The sequence below is a fragment of the Betta splendens genome, chromosome 5, assembly GCF_900634795.4.
Source record: "Betta splendens chromosome 5, fBetSpl5.4, whole genome shotgun sequence".
Classification (NCBI taxonomy): domain Eukaryota; kingdom Metazoa; phylum Chordata; class Actinopteri; order Anabantiformes; family Osphronemidae; genus Betta; species Betta splendens.
In genome coordinates, this window is record NC_040885.2 from 2297737 (window position 1) to 2312549 (window position 14813).

The 14813-nt window shown below is 42.7% G+C and overlaps 1 protein-coding gene across 1 annotated transcript; it reads right to left on the bottom strand.

Annotated features, from left to right (window-relative positions):
• Positions 1 to 3977: 3977 nt before the first annotated feature.
• Positions 3978 to 12649, bottom strand: lrrn1 (leucine rich repeat neuronal 1). The gene is made up of 2 exons (XM_029151564.3): positions 12145 to 12649; positions 3978 to 7061 (listed from the first exon to the last, which is right to left on the bottom strand). The coding sequence occupies exon 2, from the start codon at positions 6965 to 6967 to the stop codon at positions 4772 to 4774; it is 2196 nt and encodes a 731-aa protein (XP_029007397.1). The 5' UTR covers positions 6968 to 7061; positions 12145 to 12649; the 3' UTR covers positions 3978 to 4771.
• Positions 12650 to 14813: the final 2164 nt, after the last annotated feature.

The following is a 14813-nucleotide window of genomic DNA, read 5'->3' on the forward strand; positions in this document are numbered from 1 at the left end:
TTTTCTAACCTGCTTTCTAATGTCAACCACGTGTCAGATGAGAAGTTAGGAGCAGTAAAATGTCAGCCAAAACATTTTGTAATCCAAGACTGTAGTGTACCAGCTTTCAAATGAGCACTTGGCATGTGTGTCCACTCGCATCACACAATTAAAGGACATCAATTGGATTGAATTGACATAGTGGTTTTTATGATCAAAAAGTCAATTGTCCCTTATTGTTGCCCCTTCATGACATTATGGCCTCACAAAAATAGTCTAAATATACACTTGTTTACATGGACCTCTGCTTTCACTACTGCAGATCATTATTATTTCTGTCTGAATAAAGACACAACTAGTCAGAAATGAGCTTTAAGCCTTTGTGTCAGCAAGTGAGACTTGACACACATTCACACTCACAGTACACTGCAGACAATAAGCAAAGCTCTTTAATTGGGCCCTGAGAGAAAACACCAGAACAATCCATCCAACAATTCATTATGCCTTTAACAGATGAGTAACATTACTGAAATGCACTGTAATTTCACACTTCTCTTCACACACACACACACACACACACACACACACACACACACACACACACACACACACACACACACACACACACACACACACACACACACACACAGGCCTACAGTACGTTATTCAGATAGCTGCAATACGCCATTTTCCAAAAGTTAATTTGGATCTGAAACAATTTTATCTAAATTCGATGTGACTGGTAAAAACTTTTCAAAGATCTTCAGCTTCACCACATTCTGTAGTGAACCTTTCATCAACGGCTCTCTGGGTTTTAAGTACTTTGTGAGTTGTTGAATCTATCATCTGTTCCTTCTGAGCAAGGGGTGTGAAGTCACCAGCACTCTCACCAGAACATGAAGGGGAAAGAGTGTTAGCTGAATCTAATACAGAACAATGATAATTGTGATTACACAGGGTCACGGTCTTTTTGCTTCGAGTGGTGCTCATGGCCATCAAACGGCAGAAAAGGTTCTCTGCTCTTCTCACTGCAGTTGCAGGTACTGTACCGTACAATGCTGCCATCTAACTAACTATGTTTAGGAAGAAACTGGAAACAAGACACACAATGAGCTGCTGTACCTGAAACTATTTCACTTTAGTTGCAAGAAATCAGTCTGAAAATATTTGATCCGTTCTAATTTTCACAGTGTCTATACTTCATTAATTCACTAAAATTAATCTTAAAGATAGAATTCCATACTGATTCTTTAGTATCTTTAGTAATTCATACTAATTAGTCTTCTACTAATAATTTTTTAGGTCTTTTATTTAAATCTAAGCTTCGAATATTAAATTGTCAAAAATATAATCATCAACATCTGCTATACATCTAAAATAATCTAAATGGAAGAACCTTTGTCCTCGTTCCTATCTCCAACAGGAATTATTAATGGTGTTAGATTGTTGTGGAGCTTGAGTTTCAGCTTCTTCACTGAACAGAGATTAAAGTTTGATTATTTCTCTCAGTGACTGCAGTCTTGTTTTTGCTCAAGAGCCAAGGAACCAAAACATTGGTCCACCATTTTGTGAACGCCTCATTTTGTAACGATTGAGACCATGGAATGTTGTTTTATGTATATTTTGTGTAAGAGCAGGACCAATGTACAATATAACATACTGTTAAATCTGACTTTATACTCATCTCTATTGTCAACAACCTAGAACAACTTACAGTAACTGGAGCTATTTTAACTTCAAGGACCTATTCGCTAAATAAATTTAACTTAAACTGATTCACAGTTCAGAGTTTTCCTTCAATCTGATTGTTACCAATCGCTACCTGTTTTAGTAACCTAATGCAAAATAATTTCATACTTTTGCTGATGTACCCAAAGTAAATACTAGAACTTGGAGCGACAGACTCAAATATTGAGACTGCAGTTGATGTCCTGGGAGAAAAGACATAAGACATCATTATAGCCTTTAGGGCTAAGTATTGGCAATGATCTGATAAAACCAATATGTGTCATATTACAGTGTGATGAAGACTCATACAGTTATAATTCAATATAATAAAACATATTTATATATATATTTTCAGTACTATTCTTATTATAAATAACACTTAGGTTTCCACATTAGTAATCAGGTGATCATGTCCAGATGAAGTTTTATATAGTTTCATCTTAAATGACAGAGGAAGTGTGAAGCTCAGCAGACCAGCGCTCCACGTTATTATACTTCACCTTTAGTGCAGTGATGGAGCTCTTCTCGCTCCTCAGCTTTGAAGGTGTACATGATGTTTTAGTGGTTTCCCACCTGCAGGGTGTTGACCTTGTCAGTGGTATTTCAGGCTCTGGGGACTTCTCTCACTTGGCTGCCAGCATCCGCAGGTGGATGGAGGGAGGGGTTGCCATGGAAACAGGCCACTGCCATGGGACACGGCGCAGGCTCCAGTGCAAGGCTTTGAAAAGCTTTCATTGATAGCCGTCCCAGTAAGCTGATTTCCGGTCGGTTACTAGGCTGCCCGCTGATTCGGTATAAAGGCTCGGCGCCTCTGTGCAGATGAAAAGACGCTAGCAGAGTTTTCAAAGTGGCAGTTTCGATGTGTAGGTTTCACAAAGGCCGCGCCTCTGCTGCTTTGCCCTCTGTCAATCATTTTCTGTGCAGGACACTGGTCTCCCTAAAGGGTCAGTGACATTCACTGACATTTATCTTGCCGTGTCTTCTAACATCTGTATACATGAGGAAAAGCTACACAGTAGCAGAGAGGAGAATGTTTTATCCATTTCATCCTTTGCTTTCTTCTTCGTGCAATAAGCACATATAAAAGTCACTTTTATAGTTGGTGTGTAAACTTTTTTTATATTATTTCCCTACATTGCATTGTTTAGCGGTATGTAATACTTACTTTATAGAATCTGATTAATTATACTAAATAATCACAAGATCCTCTTATTCAATTTTGGAATACTCAACATGTATATCTGGTATTACTATTATATTATAACTTATAATCATTAAAGCAGATTAAGACATTAAAATAAATTCCAGTACATACTTCCATTAGTAATTTTCTAGCAATATCACACTGTTTTGTGTTAAATGAGCCAATTTGCATAAATTGTTATTTTGCTATTGGTAAACTAATATTTTTATACTTGTAGGCCCACCTACTGTACTTTAGCCTAGATCCAATAATTCAAAATTCAAAACTCACTGACAATAATGAGGCATGCTATTAAAACATGTTCTTCACACACAAACAGGGCAGAAGTTTAAAATGTTTGATGAACTGCCCATGCGTGTTTTCATTCTAGCAATAATTGTTGGACGAGGGGCCCAAGGAGCACGCCGGGGACCGGCCATGTTGTCAGGGAGACTAGACTGGAAATGGTTTGATTGCACCACAAAGCTCAAAGCTGTCAGTCAACACTGGAAATAAACAGAGCTTCTGGTCTCCCACTGGAGATGCACTACTCTGTTCTATTCTAGATTTCCGCTTTGTACCGGAGTTGTGGACCTGTAAACGTGTCTGGGAATTTTAATACGAAATTTAATACAGCACAAAAAGTCGGATGTTGCAGGTGGATTATGCGTCATTGTCTGTATTTGTAACTGTCCATTTCCATATCCACCGTTTTCTTTGATCTAGTCTCAGCAGCCTCTCACTCCCTGCATTGCCTTAAATACATGCAGATAATTGTACAGGGAACAGGGAACAAACAAATACAAATATATTGACTGTCCCCTTATGGGTGACTATGTGTTTTTGAAGTTACTGTATTTACTTTGTGACATTTTGAGCTGCAATCGTATTCTGTTGGACCCCAGATTGAAAGTATTCCTTGATGAGGCCTGCATAACTGCGTTATTACATGCAATGAAATTCTAATTTATGTTAGATGACCTTTTTCTTCCCCTTATAGAAAAGCATGTGTCTTCTCAAAAGCATACAATATGTAACAAATTTACTATATAAAAAAAACCCCACATTTAAAATCATGCTTTAAAAATAGGACGAAAGAAAGAAAGATTTTATTGAATTGTCCCCTCAATAAACGTGTTTGTGTGTGGAAGCCACAACAAAACCAGTGATTGTAGACATTATCTAGCAAAATAAAGAAAAAATATTTAAGAAATTTAGAAAGCCTTACATCTATTTACCTAGGTTATAACATTCATATTTCTATTGCTGGTTTACAGTAGTTCTGCAAACTTAACATCTAAATCAATCATACAGTTTATTCATGTACAAAAAAGGAAATTAAGTCATAGCTGATACAACATTACAGAAGAATTGTTAACATTACTCAGTAGACAGTATATCAAGTCTCAATGTACTTTGTCAGCTTATATTTGAGATGGTAGACTAATTGATATATATATATATTTATATATATATTTCAGTGCACAACAGTCAACAGTGAAACTGTTTTACATAGAAAAGAAGGATTGCAGTCTGTGATAGTTCTGCCAGAGTAAACATGTCAAAAACTGGTTGGATTTCAGCTTTTCTGCACACTGAATCCGTGACAATGCTCATGCTGTGTTCATCAAAACAAGTACTAAAAATAAAGCACAGTGACTACGAAAGTCCAGGAAGCCAAACAAAGCTGCCATAGTGTGTCAGAACAGGCGAGACGTGAGAAGGAAATATGCTGAAAATGTTTGTTTGCTCCTGAGAGCGAAGTCTGAACGAACAGAATTAAACAAAGGGGTGACGAAAAAAAGTAAAGAAGCAAATAGGTGTGTTTGTGCTCCTAAAAGAAACAAGTCTCTCTGTCTCCCACTGGATTGTTAGTAGCTTTCACCACATGTAGTAACTGCGTGTGGTATCCACCTGACTGGGTTTGGCCTCGGAGGAACCCTCCTTCTCCTTGTCACTGTCTGCTTCCCACAAGTTGATAAGGGGAGGGTACAGCTCATTTAGCGGGATAGACGACGTTTTCTGCATGTACTTCTTCAGAGAGTGGTGATAGTTTTTCCTCTTCCACCTTTTAGCAATGTATACACCCAAGGAGGTGAGGCTGATGATTGCAAACATCGTTCCCATGACTGCTGCGAGAGCAGTGTTGGTTCCTTGGTCGGATATTTCCACAGTGAAGGTGGTCTGCTTTGTCGTCACGTTCACACACGACTTCTGTGTCTGTTGGTGGATGTTGGAGACGGTGAGGCACACCTCGTACTCGGTTGCTGGTTGTAAATGGGTGAGGTTGTACTCGTGGACGTCCACAGGGACTCTGGCAGTGTAAGTAATATGTGGGTTGTCTATTTTCATTGTGGCAGAGGACCACTTGAGGTTGGACGTCATTACATTTGAGTTTATCTTCCACGATACCAGGATTGAGTGAGACTCCGTCTGTTTGACGTAGATTTTCATAAGCTGTGCGCTGTCTAACAAGGTGCCGTTCACTTGCAGGGCCGTCACTCTCGTGTCAGCGCCCTCGGAGTTCTGAGCCACGCAGGTATATCTACCAGAGTCGCCTACTTGGACATGTGAAATCCTCAACGTCCCTTCGCTGTTGAGGCTGTACTTATCGGATAGGGAATCCATCATTATCTTGTTTCCCATTGGTGTGACCCAGTATATCTCAGGCTCAGGTTGGGAAACCGCTCTGCAGTCCAAGTCTACACTCATGCCAATGTCCAAATTGAGGTGGCTGGGGAAAGTATCGTGAGAAATCATGGGCAAGCACTGCTTTGCTAAATTCTTCTGCAGCACCTCTTGCACCTGCAGACCCCTGAGTTCTGCTGGCGTGGCGCAAAACATGGACAAAGGTTCCATAAAGCGAACTGTGGTTTTGTTTGAATTCATCCACTGAATGACGCAGTCACAGCGAAGGGGGTTGCTGTGGATGCTGATCTCACGCAGATTGGGGAGGGAATCCACAGTGGACTGATACAGAGCATTCAAGGCATTGCTGTTGAGCATGAGACTCTCCAAAGCTGGCACGTCACGAAAGGCTTGACGGTTGATGTAGGAGAATTTCGGATTGTTTGTAGCCTCCAGCTTTGTGAGCTCAGGAAGGTTATCCAAAGCAAAACGATCAATAGAAACTAGCTCGGCCATGTTGTTTATGCCAAGCTCCTTTAGCCTCAGCATGTTCTTGAAGTCTCCCTCCTCAATTTTGTGAACTGGGTTTTTGTTCAAATCCAAAAACTTTAGATTTGGTAGCTTTTGAAGGGCTTTTTGGGGAACCCTGCCCAGCTTATTATCATAGAAGGAAAGACTTTCAAGGTTGTCAAGTCCCACAAAGGCATTTCCAGGGACGTCTGACAAAACCATTCCAGCCAAAACCAGACTTCTTAAATTGCCCAGAGGCTTAAAATTAAAGTCCATTATTCCAACAATAGGATTCTCTCCTATCATGAGAATTTCCAGATTTGGAGTAGATTCAAACCATTGGCTCTTGATGGTCTTGAGCTTGTTGGAGTTGAGGTGAAGCCTGAGCAAATTGTGGAGCCCAGAAAAGGCATATGCAGAGATGGTGTTGATCTGATTGTGGTTTATATAGAGCTCCTGCAGGTTGCTGAGATCCTGCAGACAGTAATCAGGCATTTCTGTGATCTGATTTTCCTCCAGATGAAGCGTGGTGAGCTGGGACATGTTAGTAAGGCCAACATCCCGAATGCTGCTGAAGTTGTTTTGGGATAAGTCCAGTTCAGTGAGATTGAAGAGCTGCTCCAGCTCTTCACTGGTCCTAGCAATGTAGTTGCTCTGTAGAAGGAGCACCTGAGTGTCACTGGAGAGGTTCCCTGGAATGCGTGTTAAGCGAAGGTCATTGCAGTCCACAGTGATGGCTTCTCTGTAGGTGGACTGTGGGGTGAACCAGGGTCGAATCTCACAAACACAAAGCTGGGGGCACTCGTTGGTCTGGACAAAGGAAAGTCCTGTCAATACCAGGATTAGGCCAGCGAACGCCTGACCCAGAGGAAAGCATTCTAACGTCCGTCTAGCCATGTTGGGAAAGGACAGGAGAAGAGTCCAGTGATTTTGGGACATGTGCTATGGTCATCAACCAGACTTTCCGCTGATTCGGTCTTTCAGTCCAGTCAAATAGTCAGGACAAGTCAGGTCTTTAAAGCCACAGGACAATCTAGGGGAAAAAAACAAATATATTTCAATACACAAGATATGTTTACGTCATGTTTACAATAAAAAATACTTAGAGGAATTGAATCGCTATGAAGATTAAAGGCACTTTTTGACTGGGATGATGAAATCTGCATCATCAGCTGGTTAAATTCACCTATTTACTTGTGTAATGACCTGATCAAGGTGATCAGCAGAGAGAAAACCAGCGGAGACAGTGGCCCTTGAGGAGTGGAGCTCGACATGATGGTGATGCTCAGAGACTCGATTCTGAATTGTGAAGCAGCTAACAGTTTCTGCGTTAGTGCTCAATATTTCATGCTCATGTTTGTAATATATGAAGCAATTACTTAAGACAAGAGAGTGACTAAGAACAACAACTGTTTCTCTGTTCTCCTTGTGAGACAGCAAGTGATGTGCAGCATAAACAGTTTTGTGAAAATGCAAGTTCAGCTCATTACAACGCACGTACAAACCACTGCTCTGAACTACTTGGAAACAGACCAAATTCCGCTGAGGGCTTTCATCTATCCAACAGGCCTTTAAGGACTTGATCATTAGTTTCTCCTGAACATCATTAAACAGTATGAGACACTAGTATGTGCCATTCCTCAAAAAAAGCCCCCCCCCAAAAAAACATGCACTGCGTATTTTTTCATGCTTCAGCATCTTGAATTGAGGGCAAACATGAAAAAAAGTTTTCAGCAGGCTTTGAATTTTGTGCCTCAGTGATTGGAACAGGGGAAAGACTTCAAAACTTCGAGCAGGATTCTGAGAACAATCGCGACGAGAAATGAGGTTTTCAGAATGAACAGCGAGAAGACATGAGAGGGAGGATCATACAGTGGGCATCCGCCAGCTTATATTTATGGTTCAGTCATTTTAATCTAATACTGGCCAAATGACAGAGTCTATGCCACTTCTTAAAAACAATAAACATTTGCGTTTACAGTTTATGACAGACATTTTGTTTAAGAGCATACCAGGGTTTGCCAAAGCAAATGATGTCCATAGTTGTTTGGCAAGTTTTTCAACCAGATGCCCTTCCTGACACAACTTATTATAACTTGACTGACTTACTTATTACAGCTGAATTAGGTTGTATGAACTTTGTTAACAGGTGTCCTACAACGACACTCTATTAGATCTGTTTACTAAAGGGGGCATCCCACCCAACATTGCCATAAGGTATCACAGCCCTCTACCCGCTCACCATACAGCTTCCTCGTCAACACGCGCTTAAGGAGATAGCACTTAAGAGGCTTTCAAACAAGAGAGCTGACTAATTCATCTATTGCAAACTGCCTGGCAACAGCACCAGGGACACACAAACACACCTCTGCTCTCGCCACGCCGGGGCTTCCCTGTGGGACGGGGTGGAGCGTGGGCACAACGCGGCCACCGCTCCATCTTGCCTTTAAGCTAAAGCACTGTACAGTATATTACGATGAGTGCTGCACCAGCCAGGATTAGTGGATGGGGGTGCTCCAGTGGAGATTAACTGGGGGTAGACGACTGGACGTGTACCCACAGGAGAGAAACGGGTCACTTAGTGCTTTAATTAAAAGCCGCATATCAGTGGAATTGACCACACAGGCAGCGCAGACCCAATGTACAGGACTGCTAATGCATTGGCCCTCACAAACAGAATCATTTCATATTTTATCTGTGACATTTCTTGCGTTTTACGTGTGCTTTAAAGTGTCTTCTGTCTTTTGTTTTAATGCACAATATTAAAAATGATATAAATAAACCAAAACCTCTAAAAGAAAAATATTCATCCAATCTAGTTTCCTACCAGGTCTTTATTCCCTCCTGAAATCACAATAAACCTAAAGGGACACCATCGTTGGTGAATTTACTGATGTAGATGTTTCAGAATATCAACTACTGCTTTTAATAGAATTCAAGCAGATGCAGCCTAAAAGCAGACAGCAGCATAGACTCTGACTCTCAGCGTCTGTGGGCCTCTGTTTTAAACCTTCACCACAGCTATCCGCATGCGTTAAAGAAGTCCAAAGTCCAGAAAGTAAAAGAAAAGTTTACATGTTTACTGAGTAGGAACAGTCTGTTTCCTGGAGTCTACCACAGAAACAAACCCTATAAACCAACAGCTGGAAATCAATATAATATTTATAATATATATAATATATAATAACAAAGATATACTACAGAATTCTACTACACTGATACCAAGTAAAGAAGCCAGCTAACCACATATGCATAGCTGTGAAAACCTTACTCACTTCATGGACGGCTACAGGTCACACATGCATATGTACAGTACTCTTAGCTGCTATTTCAGCTGTGACTGTATTTGACAACCATGAAAAAGGCTCAGTTTCATGTCACGCCATGAAAGTAGACCCCTGTCATTTCCATGGGAGCAGCTGTCATCTGCAGAGTCATACCAAAAATCAACTTAATTGGCATCTTGACATGGAGCGTTTGCATCAAGCTCAAAGATGGGACATGTGAAAGTCACCATCTAAAATGTCCTACAGTACAAACATGCAGCACTGGTTGAGCCCCAATAGCAATTCAAACCAAACCCAGAGAAGAGGAATTATGACCTGGAAATCTCTGTTAAACAGAAAGAAAAGAAAAGAAAATCTTTCCTTGGATACGATAAGAATTGTGAGTGACATGAGAAAATGAAAACAATTTCAACGGGATAAAACCAGTCTCGCCCCAGAACTCTCTTGGAAAATGAACATACAGTACAGTATAACCCCTTTCTAAGCTTTAAGTTGCTGTGCACACAACAATAAATAAAAAATTATGTGATTATAAACAGAGTTGAGGTGAATTAAGTGCCAGAACAAGAGACAGACAGATTATTTAGGTAAATGAAAAGAACATATGAAATGGGAAGTAACATCCCCAAATTATTATCTAATTCTCATATAAAATCATATGATATATTACATTTTTTGTTAACTTTGAACATGCAGGCGTGTCATCCTTAGAGAGCATCACGTCACGCCAGCTTCCTCAGCTGATGAGACAGGCAGCACCTCCACTGTGTTCACTATGTGTCTTTATTCCTACAAACCTGATCCCCCATCGCCTCCCCCTGACGAGCTCCTTTAATCTCCCCCCACTCCTCACTCACAGAAGTGTCAGATAAGCAGCAGTTGAGGAGCGGGCCCATAACTTTTTAAATAATTTCCAAGCCATTTTATTTGTTGCTGCAAATTTGCTGCACAGAGAAGCGACAGTGGTTCGATTAGTGTAATTACAGGAGGTAAAGTGGGTCGCGTTACAACAGAACACCGGTTTCAAAGCGTGAGCTCGCACACGTTCTGGTGCCCACACGCCTGTACAGTAGGACACGCTTGGCTTGCAACAGACGTTTTGCGATCGATGACTGGTCGCCACCTGGAGACGGTCGGATCACTGTGTCAACAGGAATAGTGGTGGTACAGTAGAGACTTTACAGCTTGACGCCCACTGACTGGCTCCTCATAGAGCAGGAAGGACAAAGCCTCCACAGACACTCAGCTGTTTCACAGACCGACTGTTCTGAGCTTTGATAAACAGAGGATCCAAATAAAGTAACGCACAACATCACAACTACGTTTTAGTATAAATATGCCTGTTCTCGCACTGCTTTTAACTAGACTGCTCACTGTGTCTGTAGAGTCATGATCATAAAGTGCATGTTGCAGCGCCCCAATGACATAATCATACTGCATATTAGCAGCAAACGCCCATTCTGGGCAAGTTATCACCCAGCTGGGGTCCATCGCTCTCTCCTTGCTCACCCCCCACCCCCCACCCCACCTGGGCATCAAAGCGGGCCGGTCGCCTCGCCAGGGAACATGGTGTCCAAGGAGATCACTGAGCACTGAACTTTAATTGTGTGTGTTGTCTCTGAGAATCTAGGACAAAGAGCTGATGATGCCTTAGTCGTTCTCATAAAGGACTCAGCTCAACCCCCCCCCCCCCCCCCCAGAACAACCCCCTCATCTGCCTTATACCCTTGGGATGCCGTTGTAGGTGGTGGTGGTGGGTGTTTGATCCCCTCCCACAAGCTCAATAACCCCCTCCACCCCCAACGCACAAACACACATTCATCAAATCCTGCTTTCATGAGCTGTCTATACAGTACGTGTGTGTGACCATGAGCGGCAGGACGACCCCCACCCCCCATCTCCTTGTGGCTCTGACCTATCCTGTTCATTGCGTTTTGAAAAATGATACGACAACTGTGCCGTAACAGAGCAGTGACAATAAAGTTTGTAAAAAAGTCAACCTCGTGTCCCAGCGTGAGACGTCCAAGTTAAATCAAAAAGCTTTATGTCTTTAAACCAGACTGGCGGGGATTCATTTAGAAGCACTATAACATTAAAGTCACACACCTCGACCTGTGCTCAGTCCCCATGCTTAAAGTTAAAGTGATGCAAGTCAGCAGCTCCATGACAAAAGCGCAACAGCTGCAGCGACAGAAGCAGCGTTGGTGAACCACAATGGACCCCCTGCCGACGCATCCCCATCCTCCCCACAGCATCCCTCACACGCGGCCTCGTCTTTATCCCCGAGGATTTTTTTTTTGCTTGGAGCGGAGACATCCAGACATCTGCCGACATACTTTAACATTAACATGCAAATCACATTTAGGCAAACGCTGCGCACGGCCTTTATTGCATCTCCTGCTGGCACAGCAAGTACCGCAACGAGATCAAAGTTTGTTTTCCGTGGAAAAGCGTTTGACGCAGTGGAAGGTTGGTGGCTATTAACGACAAATACGCTAAACTGCGAACTATCACGGCGGCAGTTTAAAACACATCCTGAGCCTCAAACCAGAACACATTTGCTTTAAAAAAACGATGATGCCCTTGAGTGTGTCTGCATCCCAAATATACCTCAACTCGCCTCCACCTCCCTCGAATGCAAATGTGCTACGAGTGGAAACATGTTGACAAAGTGTATCCACGATTTTGTACCTAAATCAGCGCTGATGCGTGAAGCTTAATTGCGGGTTTGGATGCTGTAGCAGCCAGCCACAGCATCCAAACACGCTGTTTCCGTGAAGGAAGCGCTACAGCGGAGGGAACCCGGTGTCTTTTTCCTCAGGGTCTCACCTTGTTGGCATTCCAGTCCAACGGTCCCACGCGCACGCGTCCTCTATCCAGTAAACGCATCAAAAGACGCAGCGGGAGGTTGGGAGGAATCTTGTCGTGCAAAGTGATCAGGCTCCCTTCAAATAACGGAACAGCTAGTTTTTGTATCCTACTGACTTCGCCTGACTCCTGTTTACGGCGATCTGTCGCCTGCGCGTCCGATCAGTCCCAGGGCGTCTCAGAGAGACGCATGGCGCTGCCTGTAGCTCGCTCTCCGACCTTCTCCGAGCCTCCGCCGACCGCTGTGTCGCCGCGTTCGTCTTCCGCTCGGGCGCCGCCGCCGCTGCCGCTGCCGCTGCCGCTGCCGCTGCCGCTGCCGCTGCCGCCGCCGCCTGCTCCTCCTCGCGCGGATGGAGAAGAAGACGAGGAAAACACCTGGCGCTGTCCAGAGCCGTCAGCTGATTCCCCGCCAGGCCATTGGCTGAGAGCGCCCGTCCGTCACCGTCGGCCAAGCAAAGCAGAGCACCATCTGCTCCGGGCTTGTTGTGATGAGAACAAAGGCAGGAGAGGGCGACGGGGCATGGGGGGGGGGCGAAGAGGGGAGGGGAGGGGACGTGGTGGAATTGCGGCTGAATAAAAACATCTCCCCTCCGAACCCCTTTGTTTAAACACGCACTCCATGGGAAGGAAACTTTAAAGCCACCCCACGTGTCAAATACATTACTTCCATCATTTAGCCCTTACACTAATCACGCAGCTGATTTTAGTTAATTACCTACATTTATTATTAACTATTTTATAGTTTCAGCCAAGGTTCGCTAGTGAGGCAAACGCGACTCTAGCATGTTTTTCTCTCAATGTTTCTAGTTCGTGATACAGTAAATCCTTTTTCCTGACCTTCAAAAACAAACACTGTGCTCCACAGTACTTAGTTCCACAGACACCTGATGAGCAACATGGCGTTCATGTGGGTATGTGTTGTGGTTCATTGTCTCATTCTTACAGTATAGATGCAATATGAGCAAATATTAAGTTCATTTATCCAGCATCACAGCATGAATCAGGCAATTCTTACAATCCTGAGAGCTTTATAGATATTGTTTTAATATTTAAAGGTAAATCAGTTCATTTCTTATTACAACCTGATTTAGAAAATACAATTAAATGGCTACATTGTATTATTAGAGTGTTTTATTGTTGTTGTATTGTTATTGTTATTGGTAAACCTTTGGTGCTTTTAGATGTTTCAGTTGCTTGTGAATAAATCATTTTTCTTGTCCTCTGGCATTTTGATGTTGCATCAACTAATGCACAACTGTGTTTTTTTCTATGTCACAGCGCTAAGCAGTGGTAAAATATTCCTACTCTGCCAATGATGTTCGTGTTAGGCTCTACAGATAACATGCAATTAATGCAATAAACAGAGCAGTCATTCATTTTGCACATGAGCTAATGGAATAACAGCATAATTACAGAAGCTCACACGCTCCGAAATACGCACGGGCCATCGGAGTAAGTAATATCACGCAATGACCTTTAAATATAAGCTCAGCTGAATGCAAGCCCACATTGAACTAGTGCTCGGGCTGAAAAGCACATTGAATTATCACATTAACATCTGTGCGACCATGTATGATGAGCTCTGCAAAGCATTAGCGCCATTTGAAAGAATCCATTTGCTCATGGTGGAGGTGGAACAAGGAGCTGGTGAAGCCACGGTCTCCATGAAGGCTGCAAACGTAACCGCACATGCCTGTTGCTGCCGCAGTGCAGAGTAAAGCCCCTGAATCAATAATTACGCTGCAGTATAAATTATCCCACTTTCCATCATCGTCTGAACTGTGGAGAGATTTTGAATGTTTTGGTTCCAGAAGCAGATCTTTCCTGGTGAAAACCTGTTTTACACTGAGCGCGTTGCGTGTTGGGCTGTTGCGAAGCTGAATGTGCCGTCCTCTGCAATCAGTTTGCTCCATGAGTGTCCTTCACTTTGAAGCATCGCCTTCACGTGAGTGTGCTGCGTGTTGGTGAGATCTCGGAGCAGAAACCCAGCGGTAGCGTTTACTACCCACACGTCTTTAATTGAGTCATTTGAAAGCCCCTCATTAGCTAAATACTAATCACCATGCCACGCAGGTACTGTAGAGGCTATCTAGAAATGTAGCTGTGGGACTCTCACACTAGTCTGTGTTTTTTACAGGCTTTAAACTATTTAGAGCCATTCAGAGGTGAAAGGAAATGTGGGAGGTTGGGGAGGAAGACAAGCTCTTACCTCCACACTTCCCTTTTTGAAGACAGACATGGTGCTATCAGATATCGAAGGATGTCTAAACAGCGTATTTTTAGCTGGATCCATAATTTAGAGTAAATGTCAGGTTTTCTGTATGTTTTACAACAGAACTGAAACTTATTTAATGCCTTGTGCACATCCAATTCAAAGTTAGTACCGTGAAAATTCACATTTTAATTTTAATTTTTCTTGAATGCTAACATGTTTCAAGCAAACCAGTCAAGCTGCAGATCACATGCATGTTTGTCTAGATTCATATTGTAATTTGTAACTTGCGTATCCAGGTTGAAGTTTGCGCTATGTTTTCTGCTATGGACAGATGAACACTCTGAGGCAAAAAACATGAAGAATATGGATATGGACATTTTGCTTCACAACATCGAATAAACAAACTGGCATTTAT

Coding starts and splice junctions, on each gene's coding strand:
- lrrn1 (XM_029151564.3), bottom strand. CDS start 6,967: ATGTCCCAAAATCACTGGACTCTTCTCCTGTCCTTTCCCAACATGGCT.